At 45.0% G+C, this 27,330-nt stretch overlaps 1 protein-coding gene across 1 annotated transcript in view; it reads right to left on the bottom strand.

Annotated features, from left to right (window-relative positions):
- Positions 1-16,981: 16,981 nt before the first annotated feature.
- Positions 16,982-27,330, bottom strand: part of LOC109923870 (dihydropyrimidinase-related protein 3-like) — a 228,487-nt gene continuing 218,138 nt past the window's right edge. Inside the window, exons 13-14 of the mRNA XM_048603930.1 lie at positions 18,823-18,913; positions 16,982-17,235 (exon numbers count right to left, since the gene is read on the bottom strand). Coding sequence (XP_048459887.1) covers positions 17,147-17,235; positions 18,823-18,913 — 180 coding nt within the window. The 3' untranslated portion in view covers positions 16,982-17,146. The remainder of the gene's footprint in view (positions 17,236-18,822; positions 18,914-27,330) is intronic.

The raw sequence follows: 27,330 nt of genomic DNA, 5'->3' as shown, positions 1-27,330 counted from the left end.
TACATGGATGGGATAGGTATGGAAGGACATGGACCCAATGCAGGTAAATAAAACTGGATTAATTGTGAAAACTGGGCAGCATGGACAAATTGGGTTTCCATGCTGTAAACCTCAATGACTCTACGTGCAGGTTAGGTGGATTGGCCATACTAAATTGCCCATAGTGTCCAGGGATGTGTAGGCTGGTTGGATTAAGCCCATGGGAAAGGTAGGGTTGCAGGAATAGGGTAGGGAGATGGGCCTGGGTGGGATGCTGTCTGGAGGGTCGGTGAGGACATGACGGGCCAAATGGCCTGCTTCCATACTGTCGGGATTCTGTGATGCTACGGAGATAAGCATGGATTCAGAGGGCCGATGAGTCAGTTGTCACACTCCATGTAACAAGCAATGATTTAAGTAGAACAGGGGATGATGTTCTGCTGAAGGTGTATGAAGAGTGAGGATTCAAATTAAAACACAGAACCTTAAAGGGAATAATCTCTGGATTGGTTCTTGTGCCATCTGCCAATTGGGATAGGCTCAGGCAGATCAGAGAATTAAACCAGGATCAAAAAGTAAAGTAGAAAGAGAGGAGTTTGATCCATGGGGTGTATAGAACTACATGGAAAGAGGAGATGGTTCCATTGGGATCAGCTCCACTTAAATCAGGCTGGAACCATTGTCCAGGTGAATTGTATAAATAGGGCTTTTGATAGCACTTTAAACTGTGGGAGGGGTGAAGGAAATCCAGTCAGGTAAAGGGAGATTTAGAAAGCTCACAAGAAAACTTAAGGCAAAGAACTGTTCAGTGATTTTGGTAAAGCCAAGCCCAGTGGGATAGGAAAGGGACAAGTAGTTTAAGGGTATCTTCTCAGTGTTTCTTCAGAGATGGGAATTTTCAGAAGGTTGTTGTCATCAGATGGAGGTCTGCAGGTGGTTACTCAGGCCTACCTGTGCCTGGCAGATTCTCCTACAGAGGGTGTAGGTGAAGGTGTAGTTGCTGGACATTCAGATCTATCCTTCTCTTCCTTTTCTCATTTACTCTGGTTCTTCTTCACTCAGTATCAAACATGTCATTGCATTTCCAAAGTAACATCTCCAGGTTTTGCAATATGGCTTTATGCTTTTCAGTGGAGGTGGTCAAAGTGACACACAGATGGGGACATCTTTAGGGGGTGACCAAGACATTTACACGGGGCCCATCTATTCCATTTGCCAGCTGTCAATACAACACGATTTTGGATCCATCTGACTAATGTGATCCACCCAGTGCAGCTGGCTTTGGCAGGAGGGTGCCCTCAATGCTGGTGATGCTGGCTGTTTCAATCTTTGTGATGTGGTCCAGCCAATGGATCTTGAGGATGCTACGAAGCCAGTGCTGGTGCAAGCACTTTAGAAGGTGTACATGACAGTGGTAAAAATCCCATGACTCAGTACCACACAGAATGGCGGTAGGGACTACAGCCTTGGTTCTTGTCTGTTCTCTAAGGCTACGGTTACTCTGCACATGGTTCTGGACTCTCCTAAAAGCACTATTTGCTTTTAAAAGCTGATTGTCCAGTTCCTTTCTCAAATGCCTTGGTGAATTCCACGAGAGTGATGTACAGGACTATGTATCTCTTATGACACTTGCCATGCATTTGTCTGAGTGTAGGTACCATGATGGTGATGTCTCTGCTAGTTCTGAAATTATACTGAGTGGTTTTATTTCACAATTGGAGGCACTAGTCTACAGAAGGATTCATGCCAGGACCTTTTGAGCAACAGAAAGGAGATATTTTTATATAAGGAAACAAGAACTTGAGAAAGATCCTTTGAAGTCCTGCCCTGTACCCAGCAGACCATAAACATCTCATTGAGCTTGGTGTGTAGGATAGAACTTCAAGGCTTTCTGTGGAGTTCCATCAACTCCAAGGACTTTGATGCTTTTCATTCAATTGATAGCGATCACAGCTTCCTCTAGAGCTGGGTTCTCATCCAGCTTTTGATTGCCATACCGTTTTTGGACGTGGTAGATGACAGGATCATGCACTGTGTATTCAGTGCTGAGGATTATTTCAATGTGCCCTGACCACCGACTCAGGACTCATTCCCTGTCGATGTACCAAGTCTCACAATCGACACTCCTCAGTGAGGTTTTAGTTTGATATCCTGGTACAAAAAAAATCAGAACTTCATAGAGGCTGCCTACATTGCCAGTATCAGTGTACAGTTGAGTTTTTCTGCAAGTGTAGTCCACCAGTTGTTCCTCAGTTTACATTGAAGGATGCTGACCCTGGTGGTTGGTTGTCTTTATCTCTTAGCTAGTTGGCTGAGCTAGGTTTGCCTGATGAGTTAACCTGTTTATTGCTCACAGATCATGATTTCATCAAACCTTCTTTGGTCTGCTGACCCACTGTTGGAAGTATCTGATACTATAGTTTTTATGCATTCCTGGAGATCTACTGGAACGGGGTCAGCAGCACTGGTTGGGTCTGTTAAGTTGCTTGATATCCAGCTCCGCAAGATGAGGTTTGCAAGTTGCTCCCTCCAAATGTCTTTGCTGGGTTGACTCTAGGTCTGCATCTGGGCTTGAGCTTGAAATGGAAGTTCAACTTTGAGCTGTTACAACCAGATGAATAGATGGTAAATTGGCTCCTTTCTTTTGAGTCAGTTAAAAAAAATGATGAATTAGTGGAGATAAATGATTGAGATCTATTCACTTTTATAAGGACGTGGTTAAAAGGTAACCAAAGTTAGAAAATAAATATTCTAGTGTACACATTTCAAAAGAACAAAAAAAAAGCAGAAGTCATAATCGTAAAGGATGACACAAGGATAGCAATGAGAAAGGATATTGGTCTCAGACATCAGGAGGTAGAATCATTTTGGATGGAGTAGCTTCTAGGCCCCTAACAGTGGTTAGACCACGGTGACTGGGGGTTCTTTACACATGTTCAATGCAGCAGGCTCTTTCTGGATAACCAGGTTTAGCACAGCATTACTGGTTAATGGCTCTACCTCAACCATTAACTCATCTCTTATCTAAAAAAAAAATTTTAACACTGGGTGTCCTAGAAGAGATCACGGACAGGGTAACCAGGCTGAACTGGGAAACCTCTCCATGAGAATGAGACACGATAGTCCTGAATCTAGGCAAGTGGTCAAACTGGGTCAGAAACATTCAAAATCCATATTCTGAACCAAGCAGGATTTGTGTGTGAAGATGCCAATTTGTGGTTGGATAGGGGATTAAAATTGCAGAACTGTAGGCAGGTAAATGGGGTTAGGATACAGATCACTCATGATCAGAGTGAATAGGAATAATTATCACCATACAATGCTTTTCATGACCTGAGATCATTCCTAAGTCCTTGACAGCCAATAAAGTTGATCTGAAATACAGTCAGTGGGCAGTGTTTAATGAAGGTGATCGGGGTTTCCCTTGCTGGCTGAATTATATGTGACTCAGGCACTAGCCTGGACAGCAACAGGTCCTCTCCAGGGTCCTTGGTGGAGAAGTCCAATCGAGAGCAACCAGCCATTGACCAACGGCGCCACCATGGAGGTGATGGCTGCTGCCGGTATAACACCCAACCAAGGCCCAGCATTCTATTGGGTCCCAAGCCATGATGTGTGATATTGGCAGTGAGCAGGTCATAGGTGGGTGACTCTCAGCAGCGCCCCCTGTTCCGACTAATGTTGGGTCCCTCGATCGGGTACTGAGTGCCTCATAGAAACGGTATAAATGGCATAGGTAGGCAAAGATCCTGTGAAATGAGTATAGGGAGTTAGGTAAGAAGTTAAAAAGGAGGACCTTAAGGGTAGTGATCTCTGGATTACTCCCAGTGCCATGCGCCAGTGAGGATAGAAATAGAAAGACAAGCCAGATGAATGCGTGGCTGAGGAGCTGGTGTCGGGGGCAGGGTTTTCAGTTCTTGGATCATTGGGATCTCTTCTGGGGTGGAGGTGGCCTGTACAAGAGGGACGGGTTGCACTTTAACTGGAGGGGGTCCAATATCCTCACGGGGAGATTTGTTAGTGCTACCGGGAGAGTTTAAACTAGTTTGGCAGGGGGGTGGGACTCTGAATAAGAAGGGGCCATCAAGAAATCAGGGGAAAATACATTAGCCGTTGAGACCAAGTTTATTATTCAGGATCGCCAGGGGCACAGTAAAGGGAGGGAAAAGACTTCTGGTTTAAAGTTCAGTTATCTCAATGCATGAGGCCTGACTGGTAAGGCAGATGAGCTCAGAGCATGAAAGTTGGTTCTGGGAACTGCGATTTTATAGCCATAACAGAAATACAGCTGAGAGAAGGGCAGGGCAGGCGGCTCAATGTTCCAGGATACAGAAGCTACAGGGTGACAGAAGTATAAGTAAGTGAGGAGGGGGAGTTGCCCCTTTGATAAGGGAGGACATAACAACAGTGCTGACAGAGGGTATTCTTAAGGGGTCATTAAATGAGACCATATGGTTAGAACTTAGAAACAAGAAGGGGATCAACTCTCTGTTGGGACTGTATTACAGACCCCCAAATAGCCAGCAGGTACTGGAGGAGCATTGATAGCAGATACCTGTAGGAATTATAGAGTAGTATTGGTTGGAGATTTTAATTTCCCCTGTATTGACCGGGCCACCCAGAATGTAAAAGGCCCGGACGGGGTGGAATTTGTCAAATGTGTCCAAGAAAGTTTCTTAAATCAATGTGTAGAGGACCCTACTCGGCAGGGTGCAACACTGGACCTCCTCTTGGGAAACAAGGTCAAGTAAGTGACTGAAGTGTCATTCAGAGAGCACTTTGGGTCCAGTGACCATAACTCTCCAGTTTTAACATAGTTATGGAACAAGATAGAACAGGTTCACAGGTTAAGGTGCTGAACTGGAGCAGTTCAATTTTGGGGCCATTAGGGAGGATCTAGCAGAGGTCAATTGGATGAGAATGTTTGAAGGAAAAAGAATGACTGGCAAATGGGAGGCTTTTAAAAGTGTGATATCAAGTGAGCAGGACAGTATGTCCCTGTGGGGGTGAGGGCAAAAGCTGGCAGGTTTAGGGATCCCTGGCTGACGAGGGATATTGAGCATCTGGTGAGGAAAGGAAAGGCATACATTGGCTTTAAGTTATCGGGGCCGAGCGAATCCTGAGATGGCTACAAAAAGTGTAGGAGCACACTCAAGAGGGAAATCAGAAGAGCAAAAAGAGGGTATGAGATGGATCTGGCAGATAAGGTTAAAGATAATCCTGAGAGGCTCTGTGATCAACAAAAATGACCATTGTGAATACAACAAGCAGCAGCAGAATGAATATAAACATATTGGAGCTTGGGGCACATTGCAGCTGTGAGGAAAAAGCTGGAGAGACGTCACAGGGAGGCTGTGACCTGATTCGCTGGTAGGAAATCAGCACTAACTTTGAAAAAGAACACAGCAAAGAAGTATCGTTAAATTTAATTAACTCAAAAAGTATTTACCTGAGTAGAAATGGCTGGCCAGGTGATGTGTTGTAGCTGTATGATGTGGGAGCTAGCTGATCCCATTGGGAACAGCGATGACCACATCTGCAGCAAGTGTTGGTTGCTCGAGGAACTTCGGCTCAGAGCTGATGAGCTGGAATCGGAGCTTCTAACACTGCGGCACATCTGGGAGGGGGAGAAATACCTGGACGCTCTGTTTCAGGAAGTAGTCACACCTGGTAGATTAAGTAGTTTAAATTTGGTCATAGACAGAAAAAGGGGGTGACTGTAAGCGAGGCAGGTAGAGGGATCCTGCAGTCAACAACAGAGGAGTCTCAGCTCTTGACCTTGTCCAACAGGTAGGAGGCACTTGCTCCCTGTGTGGATGAGGAAAAGGGCTGCAGGGAGGATGAGCCAACCGACCACTGCACTGTGGTAGGGGAGGCCATTCAAGAGGGTGGAGCAAAAAGACAGGTGGTGATTGTTGGGGATTCTATAATCAGGGGAATAGATAGTATCCTTTGTAAGCAGGATCGAGAGTCCCGCAAGGTGTGTTGCCTGCCTGGTGCCAGGGTAAGGGATATCTCTGACCGGCTTGAAAGGATATTGGAGCGGGAGGGGGAAGATCCAGTTGTTGTGGTCCATATCGGAACAAACAACATCGGCAAGACTAGGAAAGAAGATCTGTTCAGGGATTATCAGGAGCTAGGAACGAAATTAAAGGGCCTCAATGGTTATAATCTCTGGATTACTGCCCGAGCCATGTGCTAATTGGCATAGGGACATGAGAATAAGGGAAGTAAACACATGGCTAAAAGAGTGGTGTGGGAAAGAGGGGTTTCTTTTCATGGGGCACTGGCATCAGTATTGGAACAGGAGGGATCTGTTCCGATGGGATGGTCTCCACCTGAACCAAGCTGGGACCAATGTTCTAGTGAAAAGGGTAAATTGGCTGGCCAACAGGATTTTAATCTAGGAAGTGGGGGCAAAGGGAAGGGTAAAACTTCCCCCAGTAGGTAACAAAGCAGCAGGCTAATATCTGTAGGGGTAGATTCCACTGTGTGGAAAAATATGAAAAAAATGACGCGAAAGGAGAACTCAGGAGAGGTTATTAAAGTCTCTAGCACAGACACAAATAGGACAGAGTGTTTGGAAAGGGTTAGGAATCAAACCTCAGGCACACTGGATAAGCGAATGACAATTAGAAGAGGGATGGTTAATACAGGATTGAAGGTGGTATATCTGAATGCACGCAGTATGAGAAAGAAGGTAAATGAGCCTGTGGCACAGATCGAAATTGGCAGATATGACATGGTGGGCATCACGGAGACATGGCTACAAGGGGATCAGGATTGGGAGCTGAATAACCAAGGATATACATTTTATTGAAAAGATTGGCAGGTGGGCAGAGGGGGTGGGGTTGCCTTATTAGTAAGAAATGAAATTAAATCAATAGTAAGAAACGAAGTAGGGTCAGATGGTGTAAAATCTGTGTGGGTAGAATTGAGAAACCGCAAAGGTAAAAAAAACCCTAGTTGGAATTATGTAGAGGCCTCCAAACAGTAGTCAGGAGCTGGGGCACAAGATACACCAGGAGATAGAAAAGGTGTGTATGAAAGACAAAGTTACAGTGATCATGGGTGATTTTAACATGCAGGTGGACTGGGAAAATCAGGTTGGGAGTGGATTGTTAGAAAAGGAATTTGTGGAATGTCTACGAGATGGCTTTTTGGAGCAGCTTGTTATAGAGCCCGTGTGGGAACAGGCAATACTGGATTTAGTGTTATGCAATGAGGCAAACTTGATAAGGGAGCTTAAGGTGAAGGAACCCTTAGGAGGCAGTGATCATAATATGATAGAATTGACTCTGCAATTTAAGAGGGTGAAGATAGAATCAGAGGTAATGGTATTACAGCTGAATAAAGGCAGCTACAGAAGCATGAGGGAGGAGCTGGGCAGAATTGACTGGAAGAGGAGCCTAGCAGGAAAGACAGTGGAACAGCATTGGCAGGAGTTTCTGGGAGTAATTCAGGAGACACAACAAAAATTCATCCCTAGGAAAAAGAAGCATGGTACAGGGACAATGAAGCAACCATGGCTGACGAGAGAAGTCAGGGATAACATAAAAGAAAAAGAGAAAGCATATAATGTGGTGAAGGGCAGTGGGAAACCAGAGGATTGGGAACCTTACAAAGACCAACAGAGGGCAACAAAAAAAGAAATAAGGAGGGAGAAGATTAAATATGAGGGTAAGCAAGCCAGTAATATAAAGGAGGACTGTAAGAGTTTATTTAGATATATAAAGAGCAAAAGAGAGACAAAAGTGGACGTTCGACCGCTGGAAAATGACGTTGGAGAGATAGTAGTGGAGAACAAGGAAATGGCTCAGGAACTGAATAATTACTTCACATCAGTCTTCATGGTGGAAGACACGAGTAATATCCCAAAAATTCGAGAGAGTCAAGAGGCAGAGGTGAGTACGGTGACCATCACCAAGGAGAAGGTGCTAGAAAAACTGAAAGATCTTAAGGTGGATAAATCACCTGGGCCAGACAGACTATGCCCCAGAGTTCTTAAGGTGATAGCTGAGGAGTTAGTGGAGGCGTTAGTGGTGATCTTTCAGGAATCGCTAGAGTTAGGGAGGGTCCCAGAAGACTGGAAAATCATTAATGTAACCTCTTGTTTAAAAAGGGAGTAAGGCAAAAGACTGAAAATTATAGGCTAATTAGCCTGACCTAGGTTCGTTGTGAAGGATGAGATTTCTGAATACTTGGAAGTGCGTGGTAAAATAGGGCAAAGTCAGCATGGCTTCATCAGGGGGAGGTCATGCCTGACAAATCTGCCAGAATTCTTTGAGGAAGTAACGAGCAGGGTAGACCAAGGAGAGCCAATGGATATTATCTACCTGAACTTCCAGAAGGGCTTTGACAAGGTGTTGCACAGGAGGCTGCTGAGTAAGATAAGGGCCCATGGTGTTAGAGGCAAGGTGCTAGCATGGATAGAAGATTGGCTGTCTGGCAGAAAGCAGAGAGTGGGGGATAAAAGGGTCTTTCTCAGGAGGGCAGCTGGTGACTAGTGGTGTTCCACAAGGGTCAGTGTTGGGACCACAACTTTTCACTTTATACATTAATGATCTCGATGAAGAAACTGAGGGCATTCTGGCTAAGTTTGCAGATGATACAAAGATAGGTAAAGGGAAAGGTAGTATTGAGGAGGTGGCGAGGCTGCAGAAGGATTTGGACAGGTTAGGAGAGTGGGTTAAGAAGTGGCAGATGGAGTACAACGTGGGAAAGTGTGAGGTCATCCACTTTGGTAAGAAGAATAAAATCATGGACTATTTTCTAAATGGGGAGAAAATTCAGAAGTTTGAGTTGCAAAGAGTCTTGAGAGTTCTAGTCCAGGATTCTCTGAAGGTAAACTTGCAAGTTGAGTCAGTAGTCAGGAAGGCAAATGCAACTTTGGCATTTATTTTGAGAGGACTTGAATATAAAAACAGGATGTACTTCTGAGGCTCTACAAGACTCTGGTGAGGCCACATTTGGAGTATGGTGTGCAGTTTTGGGCCCCATACCTCAGGAAGGATGTATTGGCCCTGGAGCGGGTTCAGAGGTGGTTCACAAGAATGGTCCCAGGAATGGAAAGCTTAACATATGAGGAACATTTGAAGACTCTGGATCTATACTCGATGGAGTTTAGAAGGATGAAGGGGGGATCTAATTGAAACTTACAGAATACTGAATGGCCTGGACAGAGTTGAGAAGATGTTTCCATTGGTAGGAAAGACTAGGACCCAAAGGCACAGCCTTAGAGTAAAGGGATGACCTTTTAGAATGGAGATAAGGAGAGACTTCTTCAGCCAGAGAGTGGTGAATCTATGGAATTCACTGCCACAGAAGGCTGTGGAGGCCAGGTCAGTGAGTACATTTAAGACTGAGATAGATAGTTTCTTGATTATCAAGGGGATCAAGGATTACGGGGAGAAAGTGGGAGAATGGGGTTGAGGAACTTATCAGCCATGATTGAATGGCGGATCAGACTCGATGGGCCGAATGGCCGAATTTCTGCTCCTATGTCTTATGGTCTTAGGTTCTATAGCTATATTAAGAGTAAAAGGGTTGCTGTGGAGAGAATAGGTCCCCTCAAAGATCAGCATGGCTGTCTATGTGTGGAGCCACAGGAGATGGGGGAGATTTTTAATGAATATTTCTCCTCAGTGTTGTCTGAGGAGAGAATCATGGATGCCAAGGAAATAAGGGAAACAAGTGGGGATGTTTTAGATCGCATACACATTACCAGAGAGGAGGCGTTTGCAGCCTTAAAGCGCATTAAGGTGGATAAATCCCCTGGGCCTGATCAAGTCCATCCTCGGACGTTGTGGGAGGCTAGGGGAGAAATTGCAGAGGTCCTTGCAGAGATTTTTGCTTCGTCTTTAGCCACTGATGAAGTTCCGGAAGACTGAAGGGTGGCTAATGTTGTTCAACTGTTTAAGCAAGGTAGCAAAGATAAGCCAGGGAACTAAAGGCCAGTGAGCCTGACTTCAGTGGTAGCCAAGTTATTGGAGAGGATACTGAGAGACAGGATCAACCAACACTGGGACAGTCAGCATGGATTTGTGCGCAAGAAGTCATGTCTGACAAATCTTTTAGAGTTTTTCAAAGAGGTAACCAAGAGGATAGATGAGGGTAGGGCAGTGGTGTTGTCTATATGGACTTTAGTAAGGCCTTTGACAAGGTCCCACAGGTGAGTTGTGAAAGTTAGGTCACATGGGATCCAGGGAGAGCTAGCCAATTGGATTCAAAATTGGTTCGATGGTAGGAAGCAGAGGATGATGGTTGAAGGTTGTTGCTCAGACTGGAGGCCTGTGACTAGCGGTGTTCCACAGGGTTCAGCTGTAGGACCTTTGTTATTTGTTACTTACATAAATGATCTGGATGAGAATGTATAAGGCATGATTAGTAAGTTTGTGGATGATACACTATCATTGATAGCGAGGAAGGTTATCAAAAATTACAGGGCGATCTTGATCAGATGGGGAAGTGGACTGAGGATTGGCAAATGCAATTTGATGCAGATAAGTGTGAGGTGTTGTATCTTGGAAAGTCAAACCAAGGCAGGACTTAAACAGTAAATGGTAAGGTCCTGAGGAGTGTTGTGGGACCGAGGGACCTAGGAGTACAAGTACATAGTTTGTTGAAAGCGGTGTCACAGGTAGACAGGGTGTGAAGAAGGCATTTAGCATGCCGGCCTTCATCTGTCAAGGCATTGAGTATAGGAGTTGGGATATCATATTACAGTTGTATAAGTCATTGGTGAGGCCGCATTTGGAGTATTGTGTACAGTTTTGGTCACCATGTTATAGGAAAGACATAGTTAAACTGGAAAGTGTGAAAAGAAGATTTCAGGATGTTGCAAGGACTTGTGGTTCTGAGTTACAGGTAGAGGTTGGCCAGAATAGGACTTTATTCCTTGGAACGTAGGAGAATGAGGGGTGACCTTATTGAGGTGTATAACATCATGAGGGGCATAGATAGGATAAATGCATGTAGTCTTTTTTCCTAGGGATGGGGAATTGAAAACTAGAGGGCATAGGTTTAAGGTGAGAGAGGGAAGATTTAAGAAGGACCTGAGGGGTAACTCCTTCACGCAGATATATGTGTATATGGAGTGGGCTGCCAGAGAAAGTGTTTGAGGCAGGTACAATAGCAACATTTAAAAAACATTTGGATTATGATACATGGATGGGAAGGGTTTAGAGGGATATGGACCAAATGCGGGCAATTGGAACTCGCTGAGTGGACCATGGACCAGTTTGGGCCGAAGGGCCTGTTTCCGTGCTGCAATATCTATGACTCTAATCCCTACAGTGTGGAAGCTGGCTGTTCAAAGACCATCCCAAACAGACCATTCTACCATACCCCATAACCCTACATTTCCTCTGGCTAATCTAATGCCCAGAGAGTTTCCAAACAACTTCGCAGAGAGTTGTTTGTTAAACTTCCTACATTGCAAACATTGCTTGAGGGTTGGAAAGGCCTACAGCTTAAGGTAACACCCAGTACCAAAGAAAACTCCTTGACCAATGCAGTTTTTGCAACATTCTCCCCTTTCGTGGGAGATGGTTTGTGTCTGGTCTGAAACGTTAACTCTGTTTTCTCTCTGTTCGCAGATGCTGCCAGACCAACTGAGTTTCTCCAGCAATTTCTGTTTTTGTTTCTGATTTCCAGCATCTACAGATCTTTGTCTTATTTGTGGTTTGTGGCATGTCTTCTGGGAAAGCTTACCCGAAAAGGCGGCAAGTAACACAGTGTGCCATCAGGCTGTTCAAACATCTCAGACCTCATGGTTATGACCAGCATTCCGCTCAATACAAGCCTTGCCACTGGAATTCATGTTTTGTGTAAATGAATTGGGGTTGACAGAAAGGCTGTGAAGCTCAAGGTATGCACATTTTTGTAAATGCATTTGCTGGAAACCAGAAGCAAATTGATTGGAGAGAAAATGCGATGACTAGGAATGCAGATCGGTACAAATGTTTACATTTTAACATGATTGGATTTCTGGTTTTTAAATTATTCATCTCAAGGTGCATTGCTTCATGATTAGACAGTAGAAAAGTTTCAAATGTTTTCACTTAATGTAAGTTCTCTGTTAGTCCACCAGGTGGTGACTGAATACCATTGTTGACCAAAGTCGGGCCATGTTACCTGAAGATGCCATTTTGTGTCAAACAACAGAGGCTAATTTAATGGGGGGTGGAAACTGAAGAGTTGTTGGGAATCTTAGCATTGTGTTTTCCAAAAGGGAGTGCACTAGAAGCAAGAACAGTGCCCGCTAAAGACAGGTCCTCAATGGAAGTAAAACACGAACAAAACCAAAGTTGCCGGAAAAGCCCAGCAGGTCTGGGAGCCGTTGTGAAGCAAAAAGACAGAGTTGATGTTTGGGTCCAGTGACCCTTCCACAGAACTGAATGGAAGTAGTGGATAAGCACACTGGCCCCTGCTGGTTGGTTCAATAATGCATTAGCCTTTACTTTAACCACATTTAAAAGCATCTCTCTCCTTTCCTAGTTTTAACTCCATTGAAACTTTTCACCAGGCCTTTAAACAGGCAGAATGCACAAAGTGACAAAAGATTTAACTCAGAAATCCTGGCGTGCAGGGAACAGAAGCACAAGCAAAAAAGAAATGATAGCTGCAACACGGTGTGTTTTTGGGAAGCCATATCTGCATAAATTTATTAGTCCAAGACATGTACTGTAGATACAAACATAATTAAATACAAGAAACAATTTCTAAACATCAATCACCTTGGTAAATGTTGTCCTTAAATCTCCTTAAATCAGAGGCTTTTATTTTTGGGAAGAAAATGGTAATTAAAAAATAGCTGTTGAAACCTCAAACCACAGGAAGATTTTAGTTTTTTTTTAACATTTTGACTGAACCAATGTGACCCAGTCCGTCCTGGAGCAGTGAGTCAAACATCACCCTTCACACACCCCCAACCCAATGCCCAGATAACATCAAGTGCTTGGCTGGATTATACTATTCTTAGGCTCTGCGTAAGGCCAAACAGTCCAATCATTCACAAAAATAGAAGAAAGCAAACAGCTCAGTATTTTGGAAGCCCTTTATCACTTGTCATATTGATGAAATAGCTGATAAAGGGACAAGCCCCTTGTAATATTGAGCTTCAAGGATGAGACAAAATGTTGAGCAGCCTGTGGCAGCCATTTTGAGGTCTGAAGGCCAATTTTTAAAAAATTCGTCCCAATTATTTGTTTCAATCGTCCAGTTACACTCCTTCCTCCAGTCTGCATAAAGAGAGACTCACTGTATTTAATTCCAAAGCATAAGTCGTCAAACTCTCAGTGAATCACGATAGTTTTCTCGCTACTGGGACTACAGCCCGTACCAACCGTGACTAGTTTTGACTTAAAGATTAAAATATTTTGTCTCAAAACGAACTTGTGGACACCTGTCCCTGTATTAAAGTGGGTTTGTAATCAATCCCTCATTACCAATAATAAATCTCATTCCTGATAGTGCGTAGACCTTGTGGAAAATTCTGAGGGGAAACAATGGGAGAGTATATGTTTAAATCAGTTGATGGCACCATTTCATATGGAAACTGTGGAGATCTATTCAACAAATGCTTGGGAGGTGGGAAAGAGGGCAGCTTTGCACAGGCTCAAAAACCTGTGAGTGAGGACATTGGTGAGGCCTCTTCTGGAAGTATTACGCTGGAGAGGGTTCAGATTTACCAGGATGTTGCTGTGTACGGAAGGTTTAAGTTATAAAGAAAGGCTGGATGGGCTGGGACTTTTTCACTGGAGCGTAGGAGGTTGAGAGACGCCAGATAGAAGTTTATAAAATAATGAGGGGTGTAGATAGAATTAATGGAAGTTGTCTTTTCCCTAGGATGGGGGATTTCAAGACTAGGCAGTACATTTTTAAGGTGAGAGGAGAGAGCTCTGAAAAAAGACATGAGGGGCAAATTCTTTACACAGAGAGTGGTTTGCATGTGGACTGAACTTCCTGAGGAAGTGGTGAATGTGGGTACAATTACAACATTTAAAAGTCATTTGGATAAGTACATGAATAGGAAAGGTTTGGAGGGACATGGGTCAGGAGCAGGCAGGTGGGACTAGTTTAGTTTGGGCTTATTTTCGGCATGGACTGGTTGGACCAAAGGGTCTGTTTCCATGCTGTATGGCTGTATGGGTGGATTCTCTCTGTCCGTGCTTGCCCTATGCGGCAACTAAAGGAGAACAAATCATTGTGCCAATAATGTTGTTCTTTCATTCTCTGACATGCTCATCATTTAAAATGGGAGGGGTGTTTGTAGGTGGAAACACATTCTTCATTTAATAACTGCATCCCAGGTGATGAAGGGTGAGGGGCTGAGTTACTTTTACAGGATTCACTCTGGGTGTTTATCATTGAAGGTGGCTACAAGTTTGGCAATACAACTTCCCCGCTTTCCCCAATAAAAGAGAAGTGTTGGACGCATTTTGTTTAAGGGCTCCCTAGTCATATCATTGCTAAACATCCCACTAACACACTGTGGATCAGAGGATTAATCCAGGAGCAATTAAGGAAAAAAAACACAATATGCTGCTTTTGTACTGTATTAAGGCTGTATAAAATATATTCATTAAAAATAGTACAGAGTCCTTGCTGAGGAGAGGATCATGGGAATACTAACACACTTGATGTAATACCTCATGGTTAGCGTCTAAGTTGGGTGATATTGCGAGGTAGTATGTGCGTGTGTGTGTGCGGATATACACACATACAGACAAGCAGCAAATAAAATGTGGAAACGCACTTTTAAGTCTCCGAAGTAATGCAATGTATGACTTGACGAGCCAATTCCTAGAAGATTCAGCATCATGCACAAGGTTTAACATGAATACAAATCAAGACTACTGTTCTTTAAAAGGATGCATTGATTACAGCGTGCTTGACAAAGAGCCAAGAATTTACTGAGAAAAAAATTACAACTTTGGTCAGGGCCGATTGGGAGATTAGCCTGTGAATCAACCAATTCCTTTGCTTTTTCACAATTCTACCCCTCCTCCTCCTCTCCAGAAGCTATACTTGCTGCATGAATCTAGGCAGTAAGTGATGGCAAACCATTCGACCCCGTGAGCCTTCACAGTCAAAGCCAATGCTGAACTCACCACACTGTCCTTTACCAATTGTCAGCTGGAGTCAGGTAGCTGGGTGATTAGGTGCTGGGATCCAGGCAAAGTCTCCTTCCTAATTCAACCAAGTTCAGCCTAGTTAAAGTACGCTAATCTTTGGCCAGCTGAGGTAAAAGACTTTGTGCAAACTGGAGATTTAAGTTTGGGCCTTCTGAACTGCATGGCTGGCCAACATTAAGTTAACTTGAGTAGTTTGGTGGATTTTGTTCTGAACCTTCATTAGCAGTATCAGGGAGTGAACCTTGAAAAGTTCCCTTAATCAACAAAACATTTTTAGTTCAATAAAATCCATCTGAGTGCTGAGGACTTCTATTGAGATTCCAATTCATATTTTTCCTCACTTTCTTTGTGCCTGCAGCTAACTGTGATGTGTGCTTTGGATTCAATCATATGAAAGAAGCAACATTGAGAAGATAAGAGTATCTGAAAGACACTAGAATGTGCTACTGAAGTGGTTAACCACTTGTATTAACATCTTTCGTGCCTTGTTTCAGGGACAATAGCAGGGCTTCATAAAACCTAATAGTTACTGATGTTAAATGTTGCTCAGTAACTCCTGACCAGTTGGGCATGACACATTTAAAGCAGACTGGGAGGCTGGATACAGGCTCTAGGCCCAGGCACGGTGGCTCAGTGGTTAGTACTGCTGCTTCACAGGGCCTGGGAACCCAGGTTCGATCCCAGCGTTGGGTGACTGACTGTGTGGCATCTGCATGTTCTCCCTGTGTCTGTATGGGTTTCCTCCCACAGTCCAAAGATGTGTAGACTAGGTGGATTGGCCATGCTACACTGTCCATTGTGTCCAGGGATGTTAGGCTAGGTGGTTTAGCCATAGTAAATGTAGAGTTATGGGGTGGGATGCTCTCCGGAGGGTCGGTACGGACTTGATGGGCCAAATGGCCTGTTTCCACACTGTATGGATTCATGGAAAGTTGTGGTGACCCATAGACTGAAGAAGCTTCACTAATTTCTGATCTCTTGCTCAGAAGAATAAAAAAGTGAGCTGCTTGTTGTCTTAATTATGAGGGTTAGTGAGGATGAGGGAGCCGACTCCCTTCACATTGGAAAGAGCTCGCAAGATTTTATCTCTTTAAGGGCAGCCAATAGCGCTGTACAATAGTCTGACAACCTGGACAGGCTAGAAGTTGCATCTGACATGACTTACAGCAAAGCTAATTTTTCTTGAGACAGGGAAAGTGAAGGTTGGTCCGACACGCTTCACAAAGTTTAACGACATTGACTAAACACAAGTGTTCGAACTGTCGAGGGAAAAGCTGGGTCCTTTACGGACACGGTTAAATTTCACACTTTCCAACAAGTGTGGAGCCAAAAATTTCAATGTGGGTATGAGCGGGAAAAACTGAACAGCGTAAACGGTAACCACTCTCCCCAAAGCAGTCACTACGCTTTAAGTCAGACACTCACATGAATTGATGACGTGGAGGTGCCGGTGTTGGGCTGGGGTGAACGAGGTCAGAAGTCACGCGACACCAGGTTATAGTCCAACAGGTTTATTTGAAATCACAAGCTTTCGGAGCGCTGCTCCTTCGTCGGGTGAAGTGCGCATGACTCAAAGCCAGAGTTACGTGGGATACATGAGGTTAAAATCAGACACGTGTCTTAAAGATGTTTCATGCAGAAATGGTCATAGCATGAGTAACTCTGTTATGGTGGTCAGCAGGGACTGTTGGAGAGGGATCGGGGTGGCATAATGTTTTGAAAATAAATTAACAGAAACACTGTAATCTCTGCATCCCTACTATTAACTTGAAAACTGTGACAGCTTAAGGCTAAATAAATGAAAACAAGACATTCTCAAAGCGATGGCAAAGTAACATATCTCATCAATAAGGCTTGAGGCACTGTTTATATTCAATCCAGAGTAACCATTTATTTCTTATTTCTTGTAGGACAAACACAATTATCTTTTATTTTGCTTTTCTTTGCAAGACGTCATCATTACAGCACAATTTCTTTCTTCTCTCCCCCCCCACCCCGCAACACAACTCTCTCTTTTCCCGTCATGAGCTTCAGCTGAGCGAGGTGATGTTTGAGCGTCCACCAGGGGGCGCAACGATGCGGTGCCCACTGCGCCGAGGACCATCATCCACCTGAGCCCCTGTAGAGAGAGAGAGGATTGGAGTGGCCATGAAGAACAGCAGCCCTTAGAGGTGCCAACAATTCCATGCCAATGCCCCCTCCGCATAAACCATCTCCCCTACCCCCTCCTTACCCTCTACAAAATGTCGCAAATGCCCTCCAATTCCCTCAACAAACTCCACCTTTCTCGTCCTGGGTAAGGAGGTCTATTGGATGTGCATCATTGTCAGGGACTAGTCTCGGTCCATCACTCCATCTCCATGTAACTTTTTAAAGTACACAGATAAACTCAACGTCCGAATTTTACACCAACAGTTTGGTCAATGCACATATTTGAGTGAGAGTGAGCTGGCCAACAGCCTTAGCACTGTAAGGCAGAAAAGACAATTTTAAGATGGTTTCTCCTCTGTTCTCTGCTTTCTTAATCTCTGTCATCATTTTCCTACAGTTCGCACAGAGGGATTTCTCTCTTTCTGCCTACGAGTTACCTCTGTCTCTTCCTGCCCCACTCACCATCCCTCTACACTCAGAGGACCAGTCCATTGGCAAACACCACATAAGGTAGCTAAGTCACCAATTCCATAAACTAAAGGCTGGTTCCTCAAGACCATCAGGCAGCAATAAGGGCAGAGACCTGAGATAGTATCTCCCCATTCCTAGGCTAACTCTGAAAGCCGTGGACAGATTGGAGGAGGAAAACCTGTGGCTCACCAAGCAGTTGATTGGCTATTGGTGGACTTTCGACCTGCGTTAGGGCCCGGGGGCAAGAAAGTCCTGGAATCACAAGAACTGCTTGACAACCAAAACCTGGTTCCTGCAGAAACAACACTTCCGTTTCCACCCTCCCTGGGCCTCCAGGATACGGGATCGCCCAAGGGAAAGGTATGTGATATTTTGGAGCCGGTGTTGGTGTCTGGCCAGGTGAGAGTTGTGATGGGGTAGAGGAAATGGAGACGTTGTTGACACAACCGGCACTACGTCCAATTCCCTGCAGGGGTTAGCGCAAACCGAAAAGGACACCACCCAACTGGCATCCTACCCGCACTGGTTTACCAGGAGGTTAGGCTGATTCTCTCTGGTTGTGCCCGCAGCCAAAATAATCGCAGCCCAGGCAGGGGGAGACCCTTAAGTGACCATTCACAGATCAGTTTAGGACTTCAATTGGCAGCACAGTGCCTTCTTGCTCAGAGCTTAAATCAGGCAGGGAAATGGCCCATTCTGGTCCACCTTTCTCAGTAAATTCCTGCTCCCACCTCTGGACCTGCCAACTCAGAGTCTGGAAGATTCTACCCCTTCTATTGGACAGAAAGAATTGGAGCAAAGGTCCACTCTCACCAACCATGTTGTCCTCTAACTTCAATTGTTTACTGACCTCCATCACAATGCCCCCATTTCTCACACCCACTGCACAGTCCAAGCGACATAAAGCATTGGTTGCTTTTTCCCAGCTAATGTTGTTGATATTTGTGGTTTGACAAGGCCACTTAGATAAATCCTTGGTGGGGGAGCTACTGGATGTTGCAGTGGAGCCTAGCCTTTACAGGGAGGAACCATTGGAATCTCGCTCCCTCTCTCTATATATAGGTTCTGAGAGTTGGTGCTGTACCTTCCCAAAACTGGTGGCCAGCTTTGGCCTCGAACTGCTTATGATGGATCATCCAGACGGCTGTCGTAGGTGGGTTCTTGAAGTCTGGACGCTAAAGGGGGTGTGTGGGTGAGGCATGGTCAAAGACCCCAAACTGGAGCTGGTGGGGTTTGGAAATGAAGAGTGCGAAGGAACATCTCAAGAGACTTTGACCTGTCCTAAAAGTCACCTGAGAATACCTAACATGGGCACTGATACCAAGTGGGAATGTCTTGGCTTCCCAGCATTCATACTCGTCACATTAACTTAAATCAATCCTTGCACATCGAAGAGAAAAGGGCATGTTGCAGTCACGGGTTTGAGACATTGAGGATTCAGACTCACGCCTTATTAGAAGGAGGCTTTTACATTGTGTGGAACGTTCACCGTCGCTTTTAAATACAAAAGCAGAAAGACCCCCAGAAATAGTGAACCTACTCGCTCAAGGTACCACAGATCCCTGCTCGTTGTTCCTTTCGACCTATTGTCCAAATAATCTGAAAACTCTCAAAAGAAATTGCAATTCTTTCCTGAGACTTTCGGCTTTAAGGGTTGAGGAGCTGGGGGAATGGGGACTTGGCTTTAGTCCGACCTATTTCAACAGATTAAATCCTGTCAGTTGTATTCACAAACCTAAACTCTCTTCGCCCCGAGGGCCCCAAGTAAGTTTGATTTTTAAACGTGATAGTTCCATACCTGCATTAGATTTTGTAAGACCATCAGTAGGGTCGTCCTATTGAAATGAACGGAAATGTTTAATTGACAACGGTAATCAGCCAATTTTTCTGAAGGGCTCAAGACTATCCTCTAATTACAGCTTCAAAAGATCACTTTTCGTGACATTGTTTGTTCATCAAATAACTGCTTCACAGGGCATGCTCTGGAAATTTGAATGATTTTAATGAAAAACAATCTAAACGTCATTCTCATTAAAAAATAGTCATAGACATCAACAACATTCAGAAGGTGTCTCCATTGCAATAAAGTGCCCCAAAAGAGAAACGGTCAAGCCAAACCACTTGTCTGATAGACTGCCCCCACACCTGCCTACACTCAACTGTGAACTTTGGTCGATAACTTGGTCACTGAGGCTGCATTTGTTGGCTGCCTGAGGGTTTCCGTGTGTAGAATTAAACCCGGTTCATGTTATCATGTTGGCCAGCCAAGATCACCTTACGGCATAGAGACAACAAGGTGCAGAGCTGGACGAACACAGCAGGCCAAGCAGCATCATAGGAGCAGGAAGGCTGACGTTTCGGGCCTAGGCCCTTCATCAGAAATGGGGGAGGGGAAGGGGGTTCTGAAATAAATAGGGAGAGAGTGGGAGGCGGATAGAAGATGGATAGAGGAGAGGATAGGTGGAGAGGAAACAAACAGGTCGAAGAGGCGGGGATGGAGCCAGTAAAGGTGAGTGTAGGTGGGGAGTTAGGGAGGGGATAGGTCCGTCCAGGGAGGACGGACAGGTCAAGGGGGCGGGATGAGGTTAGTAGGTAGGAGATGGGGGTGCGGCTTGAGATGGGAGGAGGGGATAGGTGGGAGGAAGAACAGGTGAGGGAGGCAGGGAAGAGCTGGGCTGGTTTTGGGATGCGGTAGGGGGAGGGGAGATTTTGAAGCTTGTGAAATCCACATTGATACCATTGGGCTGCAGGGTTCCCAAGCGGAATATGAGTTGCTGTTCCTGCAACCTTCGGGTGACATCGTTGTGGCACTGCAGGAGGCCCAGGATGGACATGTCGTCAGAGGAATGGGAGGGGGAGTTGAAATGGTTAGCGACTGGGAGGTGCAGTTGTTTAGTGCGAACAGAGCGTAGGTGTTCTGCAAAGCGGTCCCCAAGCCTCCGCTTGGTTTCACCGATGTAGAGGAAGCCACACCGGGTACAGCAGATGCAGTATACCACATTAGCAGATGTGCAGGTGAACATCTGCTTGATGTGGAAAGTCTTCTTGGGGCCTGGGATGGGGGTGAGGGAGGAGGTATGGGGGCAGGTGTAGCACTTCCTGCGGTTGCAGGGAAAAGTGCCGGGTGTGGTGGGGCTGGAGGGGAGTGTGGAGCGGACAAGGGAGTCACGGAGAGAGTGGTCCCTCTGGAAAGCAGATAAGGGTGGGTAGGGAAAGATGTCTTTGGTGGTGGGGTCGGATTGCAGATGGCGGAAGTGTCGGAGGATGATGCGTTGGATCCGGAGGTTGGTGGGGTGGTACGTGAGGACGAGGGGGATTCTTTTTTGGTTGTTATTGCGGGGACGGGGTGTGAGGGATGAGTTGCGGGAAATGTGGGAGACACGGTTGAGGGCGTTCTCGACCACTGAGGGGGGGAAGTTGCGGTCCTTGAAAAACGAGGACAACTGAGATGTACGGGAGTGGAATGCCTCATCCTGGGAGCAGATGCGGCGGAGGCGAAGGAATTGGGAATAGGGGATGGCATTTTTGCAGGAAGGTGGGTGGGAGGAGGTGTATTCTAGGTAGCTGTGGGAGTCGGTGGGCTTGAAATGGATATCGGTTTCCTTACGGCATACCTATTTCTAGAGTGTTCTGCACCACCACGATATCGAGAGGACCAGAAAAAGGCCGGTAAGTCAGCGTGGTGTTGGATGAGGGTTGCGTAGGAGCAGAAGGGACATGTTGGGTATCTCAATCAGGGAATGTGTTTCGTCAGGGGGAGAGATTGTACAGAGCCCCAAACAGAACTCCTGCTCCTTAGGGAGCACATGAAAACACATGCAGCAATTTTTTTTTCTTTATTCATTCACGGGATGAGGGCATCTCTGGCTATGCAGCATTTATTGCCCATCCCTAATTGCCCAGAGGGCTGTTGACTGTCAACCAGATTGCTGTAGGTCTGGAGTCACATGTAGGCCAGACCGGGTAAGGATGGCAGTTTCCTTCCCTAAAGGACATTAGTGACCCAGATGGGTTTTTCCCCAACAATCTACAATGGATTCATGGTCATCATTAGATTCTTAATTCCAGATATTTACTGAATTCAAATTCCACCATCTGTCATGGCGGGATTCGAACCCCGGGCCTGAGAATGTTACCTGGGTCTCTGGATTAACTGTCCAGCGATAATACCACTAGACCATTGCCTCCCCAGGCAATGACTCACAGACTCCTTCTCTGAGCATCTGCCCATGGATAGGTCAGGACCCTGAACTCGCATGTTCATTGGGATCAACGTTTGGAGTCAGGAGGGTGCTCTGATGAGGTTGCTACGGCGACAGTGATGTCAGGATTGATGGCAGTAGGCCATTCCTCTGCCAGTTTTCCCCAACCGTATCCACCGGGCTGCGGGTATCAAAACCTGCTCTTCTAAATCCAGAAGAAGATTGTTTGTCATTTGGTGAGGTTGGTCGATCTTTCTGTCGCACAGGCTTTTCGTTTCTGTTGAAGTGCATAGACTTGGCAGTACGATTGAAATAGTCAACATGGAGGAGTTGGCCATAAAACACTGAAAACAGCTGATGGAGGTCAAACGGTTAATCCCATGTATGGTTTCTAGACGTTCCTTAGAAACATCTAGAAACTAGCACTTTCAAAATCCAATCCTTGAACTTTAAGTGTGGGTGTTTTCTCATAGCTCAGCTGTCTCTGTTTGTGCCCTATATTAAAGCTAAATTCTAATTGAAAAGGAAAACAAAGGTCACCCAGGAACCAATGGAAGAGCAAAACCATTTTGCAACTGTTCCATTGGGACAACAGATGAATGCATTGACTGTCTTGAAGATGCAAAGACCTCAAACTTCCCAGATTATCTGACTTCCACTGTGTCAACAGTCAGGATATTAAATTTAGCCTCAGTTCCTTGAAAGTGACAGGGGAGAGAAAATAAATTTAGCCTCAGTTCCTTGAAAGTGACAGGGGAGAGGAAATAAATTCAATCAGAAATAATACCCTCGCTTATTCTCCAACATTAGAACCTATGGATGTCAACTGAGGGGATAATGGAGCCTCGTGTTTCCAAAGACCTGTCAATACTTTTTAGATCCCAACATGTGAAAACTGGGCTGAAGTATCAGAAAGACATTCGTCCCACAAACACTCCAGTTTGTTTTGGACTGAGTGACGAGGACGTTGGCGTAGGAAATGAAGGGGGAAGGAGAAAAATAAATACATTTCACAGTGAAACATTACGTTTAAATGTCATTTTTTTTTAAGAGAAAGAAAAATACTCACCTCGGCCTGATATAGCCTTCTTTTGTCAAGCTAAGTTTTCCTTCGTATAACTATGGGGAATGAGGCTATGCTAGCACAGCTCAACAGGGACAGTGTCCACCTTACCTGTCCTTGTCAGATTGGCTGCTCCTCAGGTTTGCACTCTACACCATGTCCTCACAAACTATCCTTGTCCTTTCAATGAATGAATGGCACAAATTGGCACTTTGTCCAATCCAAATAGAGAAAGCACCTTCCCACCCAGCTATATCTATCGACTGGTTAGCAAGGTTAGATCACATGGGGATCGAGGGAGAGCTAGCCATTTGGAAACAAAACTGGCTTGAAGGTAGGAGGCAGAGGCTGGTGGTGGGGTGTTGTTTCTCAGACTGGAGAGCTGTGACAAGCGATGTGCCACAACCATCGGCGCTGGGTCCGCTGTTTTTTGACACTTATATAAATGATTTGCGTATAAATATAGGAGGTATGGTTAGTAAGTTTGCAGTTGACACCATAATTGGTGGTGCAGAGGACAGTGAAGAAGGTTACCTCAGAGTATAACAGGACCTTGAGCAGATAGGCTGATTGGCTGAGGAGTGGCAGATGGAGTTTAATCTAGATAAATCTGAGGTGCTGCATTATGGAAAGACAAATCAGGGCAAGACTTATACACTTCATGGTAAGATCCTGGGAAGTGTTGACGAACAAAGAGACCTTGGAGTGTAAGTTCATGTTTCCTTGAAGGTGAAATCACAGTTAGACAGGTTGGTGAAGAAAGCTTTTGGTACACTTGCCTTGATTAGTCAGTGTACTGTGGATAGGAGTTGGGAGGGTCATGTTGTGGCTGTACAAGACATTGGTTAGGCCACTTTTGGTATTATGTTCTATTCTGGATTCCCTGTTGTAGGAGAGATGTTGTTAAACTTGAGAGGGTGCAGAAAAGATTTACAAGGATGTTGCCAGGGTTGGAGGGTTTGAGTTATAGGGAGAGGCTGGATAGACTGGGGCTATTTTCCCTGGAGAGTCAGAGGCTGAGGGGTGACCTTATAGAGGTTTATAAAATCATGAGGGGCATGGATAGGGTGAATAGCCAAGGTCTTTTTCTCAAAGTAGGGAAAGTGTAAAACTAGAAGACATAGTTTTAAGGTGAGAGGGGAAAGATATAACAGGGACCAAAGGGGCAACTTTTTCACACAGAGGGTGGTGCGTGTATGGAATGAGCTGCCAGAGGAAGTGGTGGAGGCTGGTACAATTACAACATTTAAAAGGCATCTGGGTGGGACATGAATGGGAAGGGTTTAGAGGGATATGGGCCAAATGCTGGCAAATGGGACTAGATTAAGTTAGGATATCTGTTTGGCATGGACAAGTTGGACCCAAGGGCCTATTTCCATGCTGTATGACCCTATGACTCTATGTTGCTCATTTCTCCTTCAATTGCAAAGTCTATAAACTCAGGGATCGTTCCACAGGCACCATCAGGAATCATGTGGAAGTTGGCGGGAGAACTGGTACCTTTGGCAAGTTGTCGAGGGGATGAATAGCACCCAGCCACAGAATAATCTGCCTCATCGCTCCTACAGTATATATCATTCATTGGCCTCTTCCATCAGAGGGAGGGAGGGAACAAATTGACTTGCCTGAGTGATGTTTGAGAGTACAACTGGGAAGACATGTGGAGCTACACATACTGGCATTAACTCTCTGGAAAAAGCCATCCAGTTTGTCCCACTCCTCCTCCCCTACAGTTGTACTGTGTTTTTTTATTATTTACAATTAAATATCCAATTATCTTTTGACGGTTCCTATTGTATTGGCTTTAAAGCATTGCATCATAGCAACTCACTGGGTAAATATGTTTCTCTTGATCTTCCCAATAGTTCTTTTGATTAAAACCATGGAAATACTGACTGGCTGAAACTCTACCAAAAACGTCTTACAAAAATGTGAATACCACTGTTAAATTTTCTCAAAACTTTCTTTACTCTAAGCAGAATGATCCTAGTTTCTTCCTTCTCTGCATATAATTGATACTCCTTGTCCCTGATATTATGAGAGTAAATCTCTCTTTACGAATCACTAACATTCTCCTTGTGAAAATCAGATGTCCACAATACTCCAGCTATTTAAACGGTGACCTACAGAGGTTCACCATAACCCCTTGCTTTTATTCTATACATTCATTAATAAAACCAAGGATGCTGTTTTTTTGTGTAACGAAATAACTTCACTAACTTCTCCTGTCTTCTTTCAAAGTGCAAATGAACCCCAAGATCTCACTGAATTTAAAAAAAAAACGAAAGAACTGTGGGTGCTGGAAATCAGAAGCAAAAACAGTTCTTCAGTTCTGAAGAAGGGTCACGAGAACTGAAACGTTGACTGATTTCTGTCCATGCTGCCAGACCTGTTAAGCTTTCCCAGCTATTTCTGTTCCTTTAAAATTTGCAATTCGCTTAATAAAGCCTCTTCTGATTGTTGTTTCCAGAATGCATCACTTCTCTGCAATGTTTTGACATTCTTCCTAAAAGGTGGAGCCCAGAATGGGGCACAATAATTAACCCAAGGTCTAACCAATGATTTAATAAAGGAATCCCATATGCACGCTACTACACCATCCAACTGACTAAACCCCTTGACCTGTCCGTCCTCCCTGGACTGACCTATCCCCTTCCTAACTCCCTACCTACACTCACCTTTCCTGGCCCCATCCCCGCCTCTTCGACCTGTTTGTTTCCTCTCCACCTATCCTCTCCTCTATCCCTCTTCTATCCGCCTCCCACTCTCTCCCTATTTATTTCAAAACCCCCTTCCCCTCCCCCTTTCTGATGAAGGGTCTAGGCCCGAAACGTCAGCCTCTCTGCTCCTATGATGCTGCTTGGCCTGCTGTGTTCATCCAGCCCTGCACCTTGTTGTCTCGGATTCTCCAGCATCTGCAGTTCCTACTATCTCTCAAAAAACATTTCTGAGTATTGGTTACATAGATTGGTACAATTATAGCACGCAGAAGTCTTCCAAGCATCCAATGCAATATGAACTGCATAGTAGTTCAAATGACTTTTGACATTTTGAACCTGAATTCATCATAAAGGGTGAGCTTTGGAGGGATTGAGGCTAGCCTCTGAAGTCACCCTCCTCCACTCCACTGAGAATACTTAGAATCACAGAATCACCAAAAAGTGTTATGGTGCAGAAAATAGTCATTTGGTCCATTGTGTCAGCAACAGCCCTCCAAATGTACACCAAGACTTAATGTTATTCTCCATTCAGCCTTTTCTTCATACCCTGGGTGACACAGTGGCTTAGCGGTTAGCACTGCTGTCTCACAGCACTAGAGACCTGGGTTCGATTCCACCCTCAGGCAACTGTCTTTGTGGTGTTTGCACATTCTCCCTGTGTCATGTCTGGTTTCCTCCCACAGTCCAAAGATGTGCAGACGAGGTGGATTGGCCATGCTATATTGCCCATACTGTTCAGGAATGTGTATATTAGCTGGGTTATAGGGGTCTGGGTCTGGGTGGGATGCTCTAAGGGTCAGTGTGGACTTGTTGGGCCAAAGGGCCTGTTTCCACACTGTAAGGTTTCTAATCTATGGATGTACACACCAAGATCCCTCTGATTCTCTGTACTTCCTATGGTACTACCATTCAACATGTACTCCCTTGTCATAGAACATTACAGTGCAGTACAGGCCCTTCAGCCCTCGATGTTGCGCTGACCTGTGAACCAATCTGAAGCTCATCTAACCTAAACTATTCCATTATCATCCATATGTTTATCCAATGACCATTTAAATGCCCTTAAAGTTGGCGAGTCTACTACATTTGCAGGCAGGGCATTCCACACCCTTACTACTCTCTGAGTAAAGAACCTACCTCTGACATCTGTCCTATATCTATCACCCCTCAATTTAAAGCTATGTCCCCTCGTGCTAGCCATCACCATCCGAGGAAAAAGGCTCCCACTGTCCACCCTATCTAATCCTCTGATCATCTTGTATGTCTCTATCAAGTCACCTCTTAACCTTCTTCTCTCTAACGAAAACAGCCTCAAGACCCTCAGCCTTTCCTCATAAGACCTTCCCTCCATACCAGGCAACATCCTGGTAAATCTCCTCTGCACCCTTTCCAATGCTTCCACATCTTTCCTATAATGCGGTGACCAGAACTGTACGCAATACTCCAAGTGCGGCCGCACCAGAGTTTTGTACAGCTGCAACATGACCTCATGGCTCCGAAATTCAATCCCTCTACCAATAAAACCTAACATACTGTACGCCTTCTTAACAATGCTATCAACCTGGGTGGCAACTTTCAGTGATCTATGCACATGGACACCGAGATCT

Source organism: Rhincodon typus, chromosome 12 (genome assembly GCF_021869965.1).
Source record: "Rhincodon typus isolate 14 chromosome 12, sRhiTyp1.1, whole genome shotgun sequence".
Lineage (NCBI taxonomy): Eukaryota > Metazoa > Chordata > Chondrichthyes > Orectolobiformes > Rhincodontidae > Rhincodon > Rhincodon typus.
The sequence above is the reverse complement of the archived record's forward strand: the minus strand, read 5'-3'. Positions and strand labels throughout refer to the sequence as shown.